At 42.0% G+C, this 20,160-nt stretch overlaps 1 protein-coding gene across 2 annotated transcripts in view; it reads left to right on the top strand.

Annotated features, from left to right (window-relative positions):
- Nucleotides 1-20,160, top strand: part of LOC136847094 (synaptic vesicle 2-related protein) — a 136,190-nt gene that overhangs the window by 74,271 nt on the left and 41,759 nt on the right. For both annotated transcript variants that reach the window (XM_067118397.1, XM_067118396.1), the window contains 5 exons: nucleotides 11,641-11,785; nucleotides 12,862-13,045; nucleotides 14,381-14,444; nucleotides 14,823-14,948; nucleotides 15,308-15,395. In XM_067118397.1, the coding sequence (XP_066974498.1) occupies nucleotides 11,641-11,785; nucleotides 12,862-13,045; nucleotides 14,381-14,444; nucleotides 14,823-14,948; nucleotides 15,308-15,395 (607 nt within the window). The remainder of the gene's footprint in view (nucleotides 1-11,640; nucleotides 11,786-12,861; nucleotides 13,046-14,380; nucleotides 14,445-14,822; nucleotides 14,949-15,307; nucleotides 15,396-20,160) is intronic.

The raw sequence follows: 20,160 nt of genomic DNA on the forward strand, positions 1-20,160 counted from the left end.
CCGACCGTGAGGTTGCCCCTTCAGTCTTTTCTGTCGGGGTTGTCTCCTTGTTGTTATATTACTTATCTTTTTCCCCCGGATCTCTTCCTGGCGGTGTTTCCTGGACGGGGGTTTTATTGGAGTTTTGTTTTATTGAATGACCCGGTTAGGTCTCCCCTCCAGGATGAGTTCCCAAGTTGGTCTTACTTATTTACTATTATTATTATATTTTTGCGTTGGTGCTATATATATATATATTGTTGCCTCTTCGGGGTAGCGTCAGCTCTATGTCTGGCCGCTCCTCGGAGTTAGGCTACGCACCACGCATGAGCACATTATTCTTGGAAAATAATTTTTATGTATATTGTGTTTATTGTGATGGTTTTTATTTAATATTGTGTGTGGGTTTTTCTCCCTTGCCTTTCATAATGTTAGGCTCGTATTGCTTCCTTGTCCTCTCGCCCTCCTCATAGGTTAGGTGTGGGGCGGATCATCGGGTTGAGGGAATTTTGTCGCTGTTTCCTCCAGTGGCCGTTTTTGGGGTGGCAGAGTGAGCCCCTTTGTTCTCCCCCTTCTTTTCGAAGGGGTAGAGTTCATTGGGTGTGCCTCCTCTAGGCTATTTGCCTTTTTTGCCCCCTCCTTTTCGGTCCTGGTTGGTTCTCGGCACAGAATTTCTCTCCCTGTTATTCCTTCCTCCACCCTCCCCTTACTCCTTTCCGTAAGCCTAGGCCATGCCTAAGCACGGGTGTTCACCTAGGCTTTGCCTAGTCAGGAGTCGGGCGTTGAGTTCTTGGTCGCATCCCTTCCCTCAGGAGTAGGCTTGTCCTGCCAAGCTCATATTATGTTTCTTGGCGTGGCGTGTGATTGCAGTCGAGCGGGTGAATTACTTTCCCTTGTCTCCTGTTTTCACTCTTCTTAGCCTACTCCTCTTCCCTACCCCACCACCCTCATCTCAGGCCAGCTCTTGCCTTTTCTCGTGCGGGTGACGCTAGATGGCGTTTTCTCCGAGTTGGGGACTTCCTCTGGTGGAGAGATTCATTCCCTCCCAGAACTAGTCCCCGGCAGCGCTGTGTTTGTTTTGATGTTTCGTTTGCCACTCTCCAAGATCGAGCAGGTTTCGAACATTCTTTCTTTGGTCTTGTCCACTCTCCGTCGGGTTGCTTTGGTTGGGTCGTTGGCGCCTGCTCCGGCTTATATTATATTGGCCTTTCATGACGGGCACCTCACCCACCTTTGTTTCTCTGCCGGGGAGGTTCGAGAGAGGGGGAGTGAGAGGGAGAGAGGGATACCTCCGGTCTCCGGTGTTGATTTTCTCATTATTACCATCACTTGTATCTTATATATATTTATATTATCTGGCGGAGTGAGCTTCTCACTCCGCCACTACACTTATTTTATGTGTTTTTTGAGTCCGGTGCTCCACCCTGGGGTTCCGCCGTCTTTTTTGCTGGCAGCCCTTGTGGTGGGTCCCTGTCGTCTCAAACTTTCCGTTCCGCCGGAGTATTCCGGTGGCCGGGAGTATCTTGCCTTCCACTCTGTTTAAGTTATGGCTTGGTGGTCTCGTCTCTGACGAGGGGTTTTTCTCTCCACCGGAGCATTCCGGTGGTAAGCGGAAATACCCTGGCCTTCCAGCTTTAGGTTGCTTGGAGTGGTAGGTTCATGTACTTTTTTACACTTACAGACTGTTCGTTGTGAGGAGCCGGGGCGCACCGCTTCTCTCCAGCAACCGTATGGGCATGTGGTGTGCCGGACCCACGCTGGCTGTGTGGTCCGGTTGGATGACCTCATTGTTTGGCACCCCGACGGCTGTGAGGTTTGCTTCGCTCTGTGCGCTGGCATCCAGGACGAGTCGGTAAGATATAGCTTCTCATTTCTTACGTTCCTCATATCTGTGTAGTGCTTATATGGTTTTCAGGCCTATTTTTCCGTTCAACCCTAATTGTCCGTTCTCTTACAGTCGGACGAGTCCTCCAAGAAGACTTCCCTTGAGTCTCTCCACGCCTGGGTGGCTGGGTTCGGAAGAAATGTTCCGTCGGGGAAACCTTATGTCCTCGACGCTAAGTTGCGGGACCTGCTTTACCCCGGCGCCCGGGTGGCTGCTGCGGTTCCCGAGGAGTTGGCCAACCCCGTCATTCAGCAGATCCGGGATGCGACCCAGCCACCCCAAGAGGACATCCTTTATGCGGAGGTGTCAGAGGATGTCGCCGCGTTAGACTTGGACCTGGAACCGATGAACACAGAGCCGGACCGAGTGGTAGGTAGCGAGGTAAGTGAGGTTGCGGGGGCGGGCGCCCTTTTTGATTCCCCATCTTCTTCTGTATCTTCGTTTTCAGGTTTTGTTAAGTCTTCCACCTTGGGTGACAGGGCTCCATCAGCTGTCCCTAAGTTGAAGCTGAAGACTTCATGGAAGGCGAAGGGCTTTAAGTCCTCGTCTTCCAGGAAAGCATCTCCTTTCCCCCCGTCGAAGGCTAAGGTCCCCGTACCTGTAGCCTCCGGGAGCAAACCTGAGTAAGAGGGCATCAAAACCAAGCCCTCCTCGCCAGCCTGCCTTTGACCCGGAGGCGTTTGCAAACTCTTTGTTCGAGAGGTTATCGGCGGAGGTTGAGTCGAAGTACTCTAAAATTTCTGAGAAACTTCACAGCCATGATAATATACTGGCGGGAATGGCTCGCCCCGGCGGAGTCGAACCACAGTATGCTATCCCTGACACGGCTGATCTCCCTCCTTTCGATGTCGGGAACCCTTGGCGTTTTGCCCTTCGTGCCATTCAGCACGAGGGTACATTGACTGTTGAAGGTCTTGGCACGAGACGGTTAGAGGAACTTGAGTTCTTTCCTCCCGATCTCCTGCCCCCTTACCCAGGCTTCGTTAGGCTGACGGAGGAAGCCTGGGTATGCTCAGACAAGGTCCCTAGAGAGACAGTGATCTTCCCTAGGGACCAAGCTCAGTCGGCTCTCCTGCGCACTCTTACGGAGTGGCAGGCAGACAACACAAAGCTTACACCTTTCAAGGGCAACTACACCATGTTCGCCCTGGGTGATAAGTTGCCGACTCCATGCCTAAACAAAGTGGCTCTGGCTACGGCTCGAGCATGCTTTGACGGCAACCCCTTGCCTCAATTAAGGGAGACAGACTCCACATCCCTGGTATTCCCAGGGGGTGAGGAGTTCTGGAGTGACGCCCCGTCCACCTTTACTGTGGGAAAGCTGGACACTTACTGTGCATCTACCCAGTTCAGCGAACAGCTTCCTAAGCTCCCGGAAGCCTTGCTGAAGACAGAATTTGAGGCCCGGACTAGGCTAGCCCGGTCCTTGAACTCCGTCTGCCTCACAGAAGCGACTGCCGCTCCTGTGCAAATGAGCCCTTCTTTCAGGTTCTGGCTAAACCCCTGTTAGCAGGGTTTCAGACAGACCTTTTTGACTTCATGATGGCTAAGCTAGAATGCAGGAAATTCATCTTTGCTGAAGCCACCATACGTCATGAGCCTAACAAGCTCATGAAGAGCTCTATCTGGGGCCCTAACCTCTTCCCAGAAGAAGAGGTAGCCAGTGTGCTGAGGGAGGCTACTAGAGCCAACCAGAGTCTTCGCCTCGCTGGGGTATCTCAGCTTATAAGCGTAAGACCCCAGAATCTGGCGGCCCCCAGACTAAGAGTTGGTAAACGGTTCAGGAGACACAAGAGGCCTCATCATCAGACGGTAGTTCAAGCTGTCCCGGTCTCAGCAGTGGCCAGCCCTCCACCTCTAAAGCTCATCCCCAACAATACGTGCTGGTCCAACCAGCCCATTCCCTTGCTGCACCCTTGCACGTTGCCTCACCAGCGTACAATCCCACCTATGAAGGCCGTGGGTTCTTTCACGGCCTTAATAGGAGTGCAAGGGGGAAGAGGTCGGACCCCTTACAGAGGCATGTCCAACACCGCCCCAAGAGGTAAACCTGGACGTGGTAGAGGAAACAAACCCTCTTCCTCCCACTGAGAACAGTCAGGTAGGTGGTCGCCTTTACTGGTTCAGAGACCAGTGGTCCTTCAGCCCTTGGGCACACAGCATTGTGTCCAAAGGTCTAGGTTGGAGCTGGACCAAGGACCCCCCTCCTCTGATCAGGTTTTACCAGCCACCCTCAAGAGTCCTACAGGACTACCGGTATGTGGCGGAACTGCTCAACAAGCGAGCAATAAAGAAAGTAAGGCACCTCAAATTTCAAGGCAGGTTGTTCACTGTTCCCAAGAAAGACTCCGATCAGCAAAGAGTGATTCTGGATCTGTCGCGTCTAAATCATTACATAAAATGCGACAAATTTCGCATGCTTACGGTAGCACAGGTACGGACTCTACTTCCGCGTGGAGCCGTCACCACCTCTATCAATCTTTCAGACGCTTACTATCACGTCCCGGTTGCGCGGAGCTTCTCTCCGTTCCTGGGTTTCAGACTCGGGAATCAAGCCTACTCCTTCAGGGTCATGCCTTTCGGTCTAAATATTGCACCCAGGATATTTACAAAACTGGCGGACACGGTAGTTCAGCAACTCCGGTCCTGAGGGATATCCCTAGCAGCGTACCTAGACGATTGGATAATTTGGGCACCAACAGTTCTAGAATGCCTGAAGGCCACGGCCACGGTCATCAACTTCCTGGAGTCGTTAGGTTTTCAACTGAACAGAGAGAAGTCCCGCCCGACTCCGGAGTCCCGGTTTCAGTGGCTGGGTCTCCAGTGGGATCTGTCCTCGTACACGTTATCCCTCCCGCCTCCCAAGCGGAAGGAGATAGCCTCCCTTACCAGGAAATTCCTGAAAGACAAAGCAGCATCCCGCCGGGCCCAAGAAAGAATCCTCGGTTCCCTTCAATTTGCCTCAGTGACAGACCTGCTCTTAAAAGCAAAACTAAAAGACATAAACAGAGTGTGGCGGAGTCGAGCCAATGTCAGGCTCAGAGACAAGGTCTCCTCCATCCCCGGATTTTAAAGGCGAGACTGCGGCCTTGGTCCACAGTCAGCGGCCTGTCCAAGACAGTTCCGCTTCAGTTTCCCCCTCTGGCGCTGGTAGTTCACACGGACGCCTCATTAAGCGGCTGGGGAGGGTATTCACCAAAACAAAAGTACAAGGAACGTGGTCTACAATGTTTCAACGGTTCCATATAAACACCTTGGAAGCTATGGCGGTATTTCTAACCTTAAAGAAAATCCGCCCCCAGCCGGATTCATATCAGACTGGTGTTGGACAGCGCCGTGGTAGTTCATTGCATCAACAGGGGCGGCTCCAAATCAGGTCGCATAAACCAGGTTATGGTAGCTATTTTCTCCCTGGCGAACAAGCACAGCTGGCATCTGTCAGCCACCCACCTAGCGGGGGTGCGGAATGTGGTGGCGGATTCCCTGTCCAGGACCACTCCGTTGGAGACGGAGTGGTCTCTGGACGGAGAGTCTTTCAATTGGATTTGCCGCCGGGTTCCGGGTCTCCAAGTGGATCTGTTCGCGACGGAGAGCAACTTCAAGCTTCCTGTTATGTGGCCCCCAACCTGGATCCTCAGGCGTATGCCACGGACGCAATGACCATAGACTGGAACAATTGGGAGAAGATTTATCTGTTTCCCCAATAAATTTGCTGTTGAAAGTACTGCACAAACTCAGGTCATTCAAAGGTCAACTACCCTGGTAGCCCCTGCACTGGCCGAAGAGCAATTGGTTCCCTCTTCTTCAGGAACTCAAGTTTGGAGTCTTCAGATTCCCAATCCCAAACTGACCCAAACAGTACAAACCAAGACTGTGTCAGCTTCCTCAAGAATTCAGAATGCCCTAGTTTTATGGACTTTATAAAGTTCGCAGCTCAAAAGGGGAGCAAACATTGACCCCGTTAACACTCTGTTTTTAGAATCAGACAAGAGAGATTCTACTCTCAGACAATATGACTCAGCAGTCAAGAAATTGGCCTCTTTTTTGAAGACATCTGAAGCCCAAACCATGACTACTAACCTATCAGTTACCTTCTTTAGATCATTGTTTGAAAAAGGCCTTGCCCCGCCACTATTACCACAGCTAAGTCAGCCCTGAAGAAGGTATTCTTATATGGTTTTAAAATTGACCTTACAGATTCTTACTTTTCATCTATTCCTAGAGCATGCGCTCGTCTGAGACCGTATCACGCCCACATTCTGTTACGTGGTTCCTCAATGGTGTGTTTAAGTTAGCATCTGAGATTGACAACTCTCAATGCACTTATTTGGATCTGTTAAGGAAAACTTTATTTCTGATTAGCTTGGCTTCAGGTGCCAGAATTTCAGAGCTGTCGGCTCTCTCTAGAGGTGATGATTTTGTTAGTTTCCTCCCGTCCGGAGAAGCCCTCCTTTCTCCTGATCATAGATTTTTAGCTAAAAATGAGGACCCTCAAGACAGGTGGTCTCCTTGGAAGGTGGTGCCCCTTCCACAGGACCAGTCCTTATGCCCAGTCTATACCTTAAAGTCTTACCTTTTAAGAACTCCTCAGTGTAAGTCGGGTCCTCTTTTTATCAGGGAGAAAGGTGGAACTCTTTCGTTAAATGCAATAAGGCAACAAATTCTGTATTTCATTAAACAAGCTAACCCGGATTCAGTCCCTAAGGTTCATGATATTCGTGCAGTAGCTACTTCCACTAATTATTTTCATAATATGGATTTTTCAGAACTTACCAAATATACGGGTTGGAAATCACCTCTAGTGTTTAAACGCCATTGTTTAAAATCACTCGAAGCCCTGAAATTTTCTACAGTGGCTGTGGGGAGTGTCATTCCCCCACCTTAATTATCCATTATCCTTTATCCTTCCCCCTCCCCCCCGCCCGCCTGCCTCATTTACTTCTCTGCCTGCCCTTCTGGATGATCATGCCTCACTGCCTTGCTCCTCATATTGATATTATTATTGTCTTTTTATTATCTTTTGGGGACTGTATTTTGACATGCTGTAACTTTGGATTGTCTTAGGGGTACTGGGCTGTTTTTATTTTGCTCCATGTACCCCATAAATTTTATCGTGTTGTAGATGTCTCTCTTATGTTTAGTTATAAGTTCATATTTACTCCTTATAATCTTAAGTATTTTTGAATGTATTTTGCCTGCCATATTGTTTGGTCTATTGACTTTGTATTCTACTTTTAAGGTCGTATTACTGTATTTTCATGTTAATATTCATTTTTTTCATGTGAGAGATATCCTCATTAAATCCATTTCCATAGCTTGTGTTTTTTTTCAGATCACCTTTTGTTTCCTTGTAGTTTGCAGTCTTGGCATGATTCTCTATCACTATTTCACCAGCTGACACGGGGCTGGACTCAGAAAAGGGATTTTGACAAAGGAAAAATCTATTTCTGAGGAAGGCCCCGTGTCACCCGGTGACCCTCCCAGAAGTGGCTTCCACTCCCCCACTACTTGCACATGCCAAGCCTGGGGGTGGTGCTAGTCTGGAATGAAGTAGGTGGCGCTGGTGTCGCTGGCTTGGCGGACGCCTGTGCGTGGGGGCTGTAACGGCTCACCGCTCTCTTCGAGGGGTTTTGACATGGGGATGTCTATCGAGTGTAGCTCTGTGGTTGTGATCCTTTCACTCACCCTTGGTTATACCGACGTCTTCCTTAGGGAAGACGCTCGATCTGGGAGTAGTAACCCCAGCATTCCTGAAAGCTCTTTTTCTCTGGTATATCTAGCAATTTATACCTAGAAATTCGTGTTAGTATGGAATTTCACCGGGTGACACGGGGCCTTCCTCAGAAATAGATTTTTCCTTTGTCAAAATCCCTTTTTAATTCTAAGATGAGGTGCTTAGCTACTGGGTTTCATGTATTCTAGCCTAATAAATGGCTAATCCGGCAAAATGGCTAATCCGGCACCCTCCAAGTCCCAATGATGCCAGATTAGTGATGGTCAACCTGTATATGTATATATATATGTATATGTATTTTTGCAATTTAACCTGGGGAAATGCTTATCATGAGCCAGTTATAGACTGTAAATGAATGATTTTGTTACTTACCTCAAATTTTGTATAAAGTCTGACTGCTGTTGATTCAGGAAATCATATAAAACAAGGAAAAAGGGGGGGAATTTAATTGAGCTGAGGGCTCTACTCTCAAAGTATTTGTAAGTAAACATGTGAGGGTAAGTTTTAAGATTATGTGTATTTACAGTAAATGAACTATCAGAAGGTGAAATGAACTAATTAGGCAGGCAAGGCCTGAGAGGTTAATTATTACTGGGAACACTTGAAGGTATGTCCATCAGTGTGATGAAGCTGATACAAGGCACATTCAAGAGAGATTTCCATGGCTATCAAACCCTCTGTAAACAGAGAGATTCACAAATTAAAAGCCAGCAAGGACACAGTAAAGTATGCATAGGACAAGGCGAGCACAAAGGGTACCAAAGAAACCTTGAACATACAATTTTATGTAATTATTTAAACATGGGCATTTACGTAACACTGTCCTAAGAAGGCAAGGTTGATATGGAAATACTAGCACTTAGAAATGGAAATACAGTAGGAAGTTTGGTACGGAGAATTGAAACAGTGTGACTAACTGGAATGGAAATACAGTAGGAAGTTTGGTACGGAGAATTGAAACAGTGTGACTAACTGGAAGAACCTTTGCAACAGATCACTTTACCCTGTAGAAGAGGTGGCTTCGGCAAGGGTAGTGGCAGCTGAGGATGGTTATTGGCTTCACTGGTAAGAATACTAAGGGTCCCTACAAGATAGGACCACGTGGTAGGGCATGGCTCTCTGAAGGAGGTGGGAATGGAAGGGGGAGATGTGTTTTGCTCACGTCCGGCTATATCTCTGTCTCTTGTTCCTTCAATGAGGCCCTTATATGACTTCGGTCAGGGATTAGGAGGTCATCCACAGGTAGATGGGGTTGGTGTCGTTTCCCTATGCGCATGCATCATTCATGACTCACGATCCAGGTCATCATGCCAGATATCCTTTCTCTTAATCTGCATCGCCAGCTCTATTCTGCCTCTGGCCAGACTTAGTCTCTTCACAACCTCCTGTCTGTAAACAAAGAGCTGTGCATGCAGTGTCACATGTTCGAGAAGAGAAAGTTGAAGGGATATACAGAGTTCGATTAACGGATTAAGGGAGGGTCCAATATTCCTTTTGCCCTTCCTTGTCAGGCAGTGCCAAAATGCAGTTGTATTTTCCAGCTTTATATTCAGCATTTGGTGGCAATACTTTATATATATATATATATATATATATATATATATATATATATATATATATATATATATATATATATATATATATATTATATATCATATGTGTGTGTGTGTATGTATATATATATATATATATATATATATATATATATATATATATATATATATATATATATATATATATATATATATATATATATATATATATATATACTGTATATATATATATAAATATATATATATAATGTGTGTGTTTATGATTTTTTCATATTTAAAAGGATACTTATTTTGTCTTAGCCAAGAACTAAAGACATACGAAATTTGTGTGAAACAATGAAAATAGGCAAAGCTTATTTTATTATAAGCTACTTTAGAATTTTTGTATATGGTAAACAAAAAAGATATACATTCTATAACCCAGTAACCATGCTATAAAGAATGTTAACTAAGTATAATTTGAAAGTAAAAGAGCGTTTAGCAACAGTCAGTGGCTGATAAATTATGATTAAAACTGTGGCATAATAAGATTATGTTAATAGTAAAAATAACTCCACATTAAAAGTTGTCCGAGTGATCTCAACAGCGTTCAGTGGAAAGGAAACTTCGTTCTTAGCTGACCTCTCTTGGCCCTTCTTGGGTAGACATCCTATATTCTTGACCACAAATGAGCTAAAAAAATGTTTTCCGACAACTGCTACAAGATATGTCTGAAAATAGAATTCCTATCAGGGCCGCCAATACATTTAATGAAATTTTTATTAATTCAAATATCTCTGTCCATGCATTTGTAGCATCTCCAAACTCCTGTGTATGTGTTGGGAATTCAATATTCATCCATATTCCCACAAAAACAAAATTTTTATTCTTTTCTAATAACAATATACAGAACGATTGGCTGGTCAAGATAGAACTACTTTTCCTCCGCTGTTAGATTGAATTGCACAAATTTGACAGAATTTTCAACTTAGAATAGATGATATTCAAAGGAAAATATTTGGATTACACAAAACAGATGATGAGTCTCATTGCCTGTGTTGGTAAATTAATTAATACCCATGATTGTAACCAGCCAATCAGAGGCACCCTTACGTCCAGTCATTCATTTGAAGTTTTATGTAAATATTTGAACTCTAATGTAGCTAATTGTGGTAAGAAACATTCGAACGGGACTGGTCATGGTTATGGTATTTGATAAGTGAGTTAAGAAACTGAAAGAAATTGAATAAGAAAACTGCTCTTATATTATAAAATTTAATAGAACGATATGATTTTGTAGAATTTCCATCGATATTTATTTTCAGTCGTTGTAGCTACATTATTTATCGTCCTAATGGGAAACCAGCACTAGCTTTGAAAGTTTTAGGAGTTAGGAGAAAAATCGTTAACGAAGCTATACATGCTTTGATAGTTCATCATCTCTACCTTACAAACAACTCCTCCTCTTCCTGCAAACCCTCCCCCTCCCCACATCCCTCCTCCTCCATTTCCTATGTCAGTCTCAAGAGCCAAACGCAAATGTATGATGATTTTACGTTATGTAATTTCCCTCTGATACGTCGTATACAATCTTAAAAAATCATGTATAAAATCATGAATCATGTTGTAGTTTGTTTGTAAACCTTTTTCTTTATCACGTTACTTCATTTCTTTTGAAATAATCAAGTGAATATATATTAACTGGTAAGGAAACATCTCCACCAATAAGGCTTGCCTTTGAGAAAAGAGACTTCATTTATATTTCAATAGTTTCTACTACACAAACAAAACCAGCGCTGCCATTTAGCATGTCTAGTGAACGCAGGGGGTAAAAGGAATCTTTTACCTGACTGTACCAGGACTGAAAATGTAATCTCTTTGAGGGTGCTTAGATAAATTTACTATTGATAGTGAGGGGTATTGGATATGGTTGTGATCCATAGAGAAAGTAACTCTTTAGGAGCCTTATCATCCTCTTTACAATCACAATAAAGTTTATTCTTCTTTTGGGTAGAATTGCCATAGGAGGAATGATGATTTATTATTTTCATTCTGATAAGTAGGCATTAAGTTCAGTGCAGTTACAGGCAGTTCTCAGTTAACGGCAGGGGTTCCCATTCCCAGCCAAGCACTGCTAACCGAAAATTGGTGATAATAGCGCTGATAAACAGCTTAAAAGCGCTATTAACCGGTTATTGGCACCAATAACTGGTTTTCAGCACTGATAAACCGCTCACTGATGCCGATAAACCGCTTACTGATGCCTATAAACTACTTGCTAGCGCTGAAAATCTGGTTAACTGATGCCACCAGTCAGTGAGGACTGCCTGTATATAATGGTAAGTGGTAAGTTGAAAATTACTTTAATTAGACACAGTATTTACTTGTCTCTAAGCGGGCTATTTGATAAGGGAGTGGAATTTTTAGCATTATTCCATGTCTCTCCCACATTTTCCAACTTTTTTTTAATAGAGTAAAAACTTTGTCATGTTTTGTTTTTCGTATTTCAGATAAAGTTGTCCTTGATTACGGGATTATGCTGGATGGCAGATTCTATGGAGATGATGATTCTTGCCATATTGGGACCAGCATTACACTGTGACTGGCATCTCTCAGAATGGAAGCAGGCATTCCTCACTACTGCAGTTTTTATTGGTAAGTTTATAAAAGTTAAAAACAAGTGTCATCAGTAATTGATTATCAGACAAAGTAAAATTGATGGAGCACCAATAAGTTAATATTTTGTGAGTGTCCTAATAACATTTTCATGTTCATTGTATAAGTGAGAGTATCTTTCATATTTATAGATGGAGTATAAGACAGGGATAACTGTCAACATGTAATACTTACTGATAGCTTCATTTAAAGACCTGGATTTCAGTTCCGTTCCTTTGAGCCTTAGAGTATTACCCCAAAAAATTTTTTTTGTTTTTGACTCTTCCATGGCATTGTTCTTGAAGAATGGTATGTCATACTGTATAAACATTTAGATATAACCTAGGCTCAAAATTACATTTCATGCAATTTTGATTTGCATTTGTGTATTGCTTCTTCTTGTATCACAATCTGTTGATGAAAAAAATTTCTGTATATATACTGAATGCTGGTGAATATTTCAAAATACATGTGAAATGCTGACAGATAACTTAGCACCCATGAAGCATGCATATTTTACCAAAATTGGTAATCACAGTGTGCAGTAAGTTATGTGATTCATAAATATTCGGAAATGCCATTAAAAAAAAAAAGCAATTGAAAAGTAGCTTTGAAAATGTTTGAGTCCCTTAAATGGGGAAAAGTAGGGTTAGCAATTTTATGTTGAGAAATTTTTACAGTAATTGAGTTGAACATCAATGCTTAAAGAGCAAGTCATGTCGCCTACATCATGGAAATGAATTTTTCCTTTTAAGTACTACCTCATATATTCCTTTTTGCCATTTTTTGCATCTTGGCCACTTTAGACTTAACAGCTCTGGAGAATAAATTTGATTTCTACCATCCTAAATTTAGTCTAACATTTGCCGTAATTTTTGGAAAGTTTGTTTAGTTTGTAATCACATTTCATTTGCCATGCTGTGACCTTTTAATTCAGCAGCAAAAAAATTATTGGTCTCTTGAGAAAAAATTATTAATTCATTTACAGTCCTAGATTTATTCATATTATACCTGAATATAGACATCATTATGTATATGAATTATATTTGTGATTTAATTCACTTATTATTTTACAGGCATGATGCTGAGTTCTGCATTTTGGGGAAATCTCTCGGATAAATATGGTAGGAAAAGGTCTTTGAGATTAGCAGCAGTAATGTTGGCTTATTGGGGAATATTATCTGCATTTGCTCCAACATATAACTGGATAGTATTACTCAGAGGCCTTGTAGGATTTGCCATTGGTTGTATACCTCAATCGTAAGTGTATACTTAGATTATTATGTATACTAGCTGTTGCACATTTTGCCTTTTTATTGCAAATTATCATATTGACATTAAGAAATTAGAAATGCCTTACAGAATACCCCAAACCAGGAAACTTGAAGCATGTGCAGAAAGTACATACTGTAAGATTATATATAGCTGTATCCAACTCCCTTTGTGAAATGTAAATCATATGTGATTTTCAAGTGGTTAACCTGTAATGTTTTATACAAGCATATTACATTGCACTTGTGTGCTTAAAAATCATTTGTTAAGGCTCAGGTCTTACCCTTTAAAAATTTTGCCTTTTGTTATTGTTATTGTTTAATATTGTTCTGTTTGTCAAAACCAGTCACCGTAAGGCTTTTGAAAAGACCTCTTGATAAATCTGCACATGCTGAAAGTCCACTGTAAAAGTATGTGGTTGCGAGCTTCAGTTGATTTTTTTATGTAAGATTACATTCTTTTCATTTTGTGCTTATATTTAAGTCCACTGTAAAAGTATGTGGTTGCGAGCTTCAGTTGATTTTTTTATGTAAGATTACATTCTTTTCATTTTGTGCTTATATTTAAGTCCACTGTAAAAGTATGTGGTTGCGAGCTTCAGTTGATTTTTTTATGTAAGATTACATTCTTTTTATTTTGTGCTTATATTCTGTTATTTTTATGTACAGTTCACAAATATTTACTATTTATTTTGTTCATCAGTCATGTAGTTTATGTAACAAGAGATTTTTTGTCCAAAAAAGGGCCTAAAGTATTGAGCTAGTTAACATCTGTAAAAGTTATTTAGCTGAAATTTTACTTTATGTGTGAAAGTTAATCTCACACAGGTATCTACACTTTCTCACATTGACCTGCATATGATGGACAAACTATTGCTCTAAAAATATCTTGTTTACCAGTTTAAGCAAGTCAGGTCTAGAATTCCAAATTGTCACCTTAGCTTTGTTCCTATGAACAGTGTATAATGCTTGCTTTCTCTCATGCGGATTGACTGCAATATTGCTCTGGGGGATTCAAATGAAAAGTTGTGTAGTGAATGGGGAACCGCTAACAGTGATAGGCCTATCTATCACTGTTAGAGGTCATTTAATTCAGGACTTGGTTGGACTCAGTAACCCTGGAATAAAGCCATTTTCAAAGTAATAGTTTGTAACATGTAAACAAAATTATTTGTATTTTAATCATGTTTGATAACCCCTCATCACTTCTTGGGAAACTAGAGCTCATTACATAAGCAGGCAGTGACTTTGAACGTGGGTAAAACTTGGTTTTTTGCCTTGCACGAAGTGTTAACTATTTTTGTTTTTGCTATCTTGGCTACAGTGTTACTTTGTATGCAGAGTTTTTGCCCGCCCAGCAGCGTGGGAAATGTGTCGTGTTGCTAGATGTGAGTTTGCATTTCATTATGGTGATATGGGCTTGTTTCTTTCCATTGCATTGTGTTTTTGCAAGTTTGTCATTTTGAAGAAAATAAAAGTATTTTGTAAGTTTGTGAAATTAGTTTTTGTAATGTCACTTTGTTAGGTATTACAGTCAGTGAATGAAATTAGTTTTTGTAATGTCACTTTGTTAGGTATTACAGTCAGTGAAGCTAGACATGTAAATCATATTAAATTTTAAGTTAAGTGAAGTATTGTAAAATTATTAGCATTATAGGATAAATGACATAGTATTAAAAGGTCTCATTATTTAGGTAATCATTTTCTTGAAAATATTTTTTTGGTTTGTAATGCCACTTTTATTCATGTTTGTTACCACTTTTCAGTGTTTTTGGGCCGTTGGAGCATGTGCTGAGGTTATTCTTGCATTGTGGGTCATGCCAACAATGGGTTGGACTGGACTTCTTGGGCTTTCAACGCTCCCACTGATATTTTTTGTTTTAGTGTCACAGGTATGGACCTTCATATAAAGTTTTTCAAGTAAACTTTGAGAGTGTTTTGATATATTAATGCAGTTAAAAACAAGTATACAGTATGCTTAAATGGTAATGATTTATTTTTGGCTGTCATTATTTACTGTTACAGTAGAAACTGACTAAAATTGGATAAAATGTATCATGAGACATGCAAGTAATTTTGGTGTTTCAGATAATGAATAATGTTAGTGTGTGAATTTTAAAATTGAGATAGAATTCTTAGATAAAGTTTATGAATGCCAACTGAGAACTAGCTTGTTGAGAGAATAATTAGGTATACGGATATTACCTCAAAAATCAAAGATCATCACCTGATATCTTTTTCTGATTATCAGTGGCTACCAGAAAGTGCTAGGTTTGATGCTACTTCTGGAGACTCTGAGAAAGCTTTAGCCACTCTTCAAAAGATTGCTGAAGAAAATGGTAAGTGGTATTAAAAAAAGAAGTGTCTCTGATGCTACCGTATCTTTTTGCATCTGCCCATGGAGGCAAGGCATCTTTACCCATTTCATCATTAATAATAATCATCACAGCTATTAAGAATGACTTTACACCAGATTTAGGTGCATTAGTTCTCCTCAGTTTCTGTAGTGTGCTTTCTACCAGAATTTTCATCTTATCCAAGTCCTTCCACTTCCAAACTTGATTTTTCTTTTCCTCTTAACAAGATACAGCCAACCATTATTAGAAATCAGAATTTAAACTCAGTGTGGCTTGTATTGCAGTAAACCCCCCGTATTCATGGTCTCACTATTCGCGGACTCACCTATTCGCCAATTTCTCTTTGGAACGTATACAGTAATACCCCGAACTTGAGCAATTCGAGTTGCACGAATTCACAGACACACGAATTTTTCATTGGAACCTAACTAATTGTTGTACTGTTTTTCAACAGAACCGTTTTTTTTATTTGCAAACACTGAGAAACCCTGCAAAAGTGTTTGTTTAATTTTTTGTGTAATTTATAAATCTTCAAGCTTTCATGTGTGTTAAATAACAAATATTAAATAAAAGTAATAATTTCTCTCTCATCTCAAAATCAACAATCTTCTCTCTCTCTCTCTCTCTCAGCTCTCTCTCTCTCTCTCTCTCTCTCTCTCTCTCTCTTTTAGTGAGATTAATTTTTATGGTACATGTATACAGGTATGTTTATTTGTATGATAAGTAAACTTTTTACCTAATAATAAGTACTAATTTTCAAATAATAATAATAATAATAATGATAATATAATAATAATAATAATAATAATAATAATAATAATAATAATAAAACTGTAATTACAAAATTCATATTATTTTGAACAAACAAATTCTTCCCTCTCTTATGTAAGAAGGTCAAAGGCAAAAGCTGTCAGATATGTCATTTAACAAGACAAGAAGGGGAGTGTTGCTAATCAGTGGTCAAATTTCTCTCTCTCTCTCTCTCTCTCTCTCTCTCTCTCTCTCTCTAAATCTCTTCTCTCTCTCTCTCTTTTAGTGAAATGAATTTTTATGGTTTTTGTGTATACAGGTATGTTTATTTGTATGATAAATAAACTTTTTACCTAATAATAAGTACTAATTTTCAAATAATAATAATAATAAGAAAACTGTAATTACAAAATTCATATTATTTTGAACAAACAAATTCTTCCCTCTCTTTTGTAAGAAGGTCAAAGGCAAAAGCTGTCAGATATGTCATTTAACAAGACAAGAAGGGAGTGTTGCTAAATCAGTGGTCAAATCTCTCTCTCTCTTGTAGATCTCTCTCTCTCTCTCTCTCTCTCTCTCTCTCTCTCTCTCTCTCTACACTCTCTGTGTGTGTGTGTCCAAATAGTTCATAAAAAATATCACTCTTTCAAGTAAGGACAACTGTTATCTCTCTCTCTCTCTCTCTCTCGTTCGAAGTTAGCCAACCTACGTATTACAGCACCGTTTCTCTGTATGTCTTTAACTGTACAGTAGATAATTTTGAATTGATCTAATTTCTGGGCTCGACCTGTGTCACCCAGTGAAATGGTTCCAATAGCACACATTTCTAGGTATAACTATTGCTAAATATACCAGAGAAAAAGCTATCCACAATGCCAGGGTTACTACCCCGGATCGAGCACCATAATGGTGTCGGTATGCACTAGGGGTGAGTGGACACCACTATCACAGATCTTCATCCTATAGATCTCTCTATTCTCAAAGACCCAAATTTGGGTGTGCCGTTCTACCTACTAAGGATTGCCTCCCGCTCACCCACTAGGTGTCCCATCACGCCGCCATTTTCATTCCAATTTTAGCACAAGCTACGAGAACACGTAAACATTTTGTTTTGTGATTGTGTTCCGTTTTTGGCAGCTCATCATGTCCTCCACGAGATTTTCCACCATCTAAGTTGAATACTATTTCTGATTGATTTGTTTAACGCAAGAGGCATCGTAAGTGTGAATTGTGCGTAAATATTGTTTACCAGTATAAACAGTTCTGTTTCGCATATAGCGTGGGCTATATGTGTGCCTCTTTCCCGTTTTTGACCTTCAATCTCAACTTTTCTATTAAAAGAACGAATTCTCCTAGTTTTCATCCGTACTCCATTCAGTTTGGAGTTTAATTGGAGAATTTACCATGTCGCTGGTAGGAGATGAGGAACCGGGTATCACGACAGAACTAGGCTCACCCTTTTCTGATAATAGAATTTGAGTCTTTTTATCGGTCTCCTTCCTCCACCAGCGAGCTGGTACCTTCTCGATGGTGTAAATTATTTGATCATGATGATAGCTGATATGTACAGGGATGGATGACATATCCATTCCTGGATTAATTTATGCATGTGAATCGGCATCAGGGGAGGCCATTTTGGTACCTAACGTTACCAATATAACCCATGTTTCCTGGACCTTGTCTGCCGCCGAGTTAATTATGCATTTATATATGTATTTATATATGTTTAATCCTTAGGCTAACCCACATCACGAATGGTTGACTCTTATTTTGGTTGTTCATACTAGGTAGTTTTATTTCTAATATAAAGTAGTTAACTAGCCTAACCTTCCGAGGCTAGGTATGACAGTGCTCTTACACGATGTTCAGGCTACCTAGCTCTCCCGACCAGGCCGTCTTACGGTTTTGGGGGAGGAAAGTTAGGCTAGTGAGGGAGTTCCCCCGTTCACACTTAGCCCACCTGACCAGGCCGTTAGGTTTTGGAAGGTGAGGTTAGGCTAGTGAGCGAGTTCCTCATTCACATTTAGCCCACCTGGCCAGGCCGTTAGGTTTTTGGAAGGTAAGGTTAGATTAGTGAGAGGGCTCCTCACCTCATATTTTGCCACCTGACCAAGCTATCTCGATTTTGGGGAGTGTGGCTGAGTTAGGACGTAGGTCCTTCCCTCCCCACACCAGTGGCATTAGTCCTGGCCTTCCTGACCAGGCCAAGAAGCTTTGGTTTTTGGAGGGTAGGCTAGGATCAGTTAACTCCGTATTTTCGTGTATGTAGCCTAGTCCCCGCTTTTTTACCTTAACGATTAGAATTTGGCGACGTTGCCTGAGCGATATCCTCGTAAGAGGAAAGCCGTTCGCTTGCGTTTGGCACCCCCGTAAGGAGGTTATAGTCGGCGTCCAGAGGGTGCTACCCACCTGACCGGTCGCTATTCGCCGGGTTTCCGTCACTCAACTACCTTTCCCCTACGGGCGGTGTTTCGTTAGCTCGCTTTTGATTGCTTTTAGTAGTTAGTAGCTGGAGCGTCGAACATTGTCCCGTGGATGCAAAATAACAGTTACGATATGTTAGAATTCACTTCTCCGCCAGGCTAGTCTGATCTTTCGTTGTTTTTTGTCCAGTTAACCACTCCGGTGGATATGGGTCACGGTTGTTTGGCGGTTTCCATTATATGATTTCCGCCCTGGGCGTTTGAGAAGGGGCTATATGCGACCCCCCTACTCCGCCCCTATTACGCCGTTCCCATATTATGAGACACAATGAGATTTCAGTGACTAATCACGGCGGAGTATCATAGAGTACCTGTTTGTTACATATATATATAATAGTTAACCATTCGGTAGTATAAGCTATGTTTTTAGATTTTTGCTGCTGGACTCAGTTCCAGCAGGTTTTGCCTTGTTGATTCACATGTATCATCACCCATAATCTATGTTAAGGTAAACTGTGGCCGCCGGACTTAGTCCGGCGGGTCTTGCCTTAATGATACTCATGTACCATCATTCCACTTACAGATGGTACGTTGTCAGGAGCCAGGGTGCTCGGCCGTTCTCCAGCAACCGTGCGGACACGAGGTGTGCCGCTCGCACTCCAGCTGTGCAGTGCATGTTGGGGACCTGACCGTTTGGCACCCGGACGGCTGTGAAATTTGTTACGCTCTTTACGAGCTGGTGTCCGATGAGTCGGTAAGTGATAGGAGACTGCTAACCTTTAGTCCCCTTTTTGATATTGATGGCTCATATGGATATATACAAAAATTGGGAGAATATTTTCAGTAAGTCCTACCTTCTCTTCCAGTCTAACCCAGCAATCCGTGCCTCTTCGCTGTCGACCCTGAAGACCTGGGTCGGCGGATTTGGGAGGAACGTTGCGTCTGGCAACCCCTACGTGCTCTCGGAGGAGATCTGTAATCTCCTCTATCCAGGTGCCCGGATCTCCGCCGCATTACCGAGGGAGTTGGCCACCCCACTCATCGAGAAGATCAGGCAAGAGACACAACCCTCCCAAGACGACAACCTGTGTGGAGGGGTGGCGGAAGAGGTGGCGGCTATCAACATCCACCTGGAGCCCATGAGCGTAGATGGCCAACAGGTAGAAGGTAGGGTGGTAAGTGAGGCAGGTGAGGTTAGTTTAGATAGAACCTTATTTAGTTCACCTTCTTCTTCTTCCTCTTCCTTCCAGGGATTTCCGAAGTCAGCTAACCTTGGGGACAGATCTCAGTCTGTTATGCCCAAGGTGAAATCTCTGAAAAAGAAGGACTTACCAAAGTCCTCTAGACCTCAAAGGTCTAATCCGCCAGCTCCCTCTAGGTCGTCACTGGCTCCCAAACAGGTGATGTCCTCAAGTAAGGCTACTCCCTCTTCTAAGGGGTTGAGGTCCAGAGATTCAAAGGCTAAGCCCCCACAGCCTAGCTTTGACTCTGAGGCCTTTGTCGAACTGCTGATGCAGAGAATCGACTCCAAGGTAGAAGCTAGGCTACAGGATCTTTTGACTCAGCTTGTCACA

Source organism: Macrobrachium rosenbergii, chromosome 16 (assembly GCF_040412425.1).
Source record: "Macrobrachium rosenbergii isolate ZJJX-2024 chromosome 16, ASM4041242v1, whole genome shotgun sequence".
Taxonomy (NCBI): Eukaryota; Metazoa; Arthropoda; class Malacostraca; order Decapoda; family Palaemonidae; genus Macrobrachium; species Macrobrachium rosenbergii.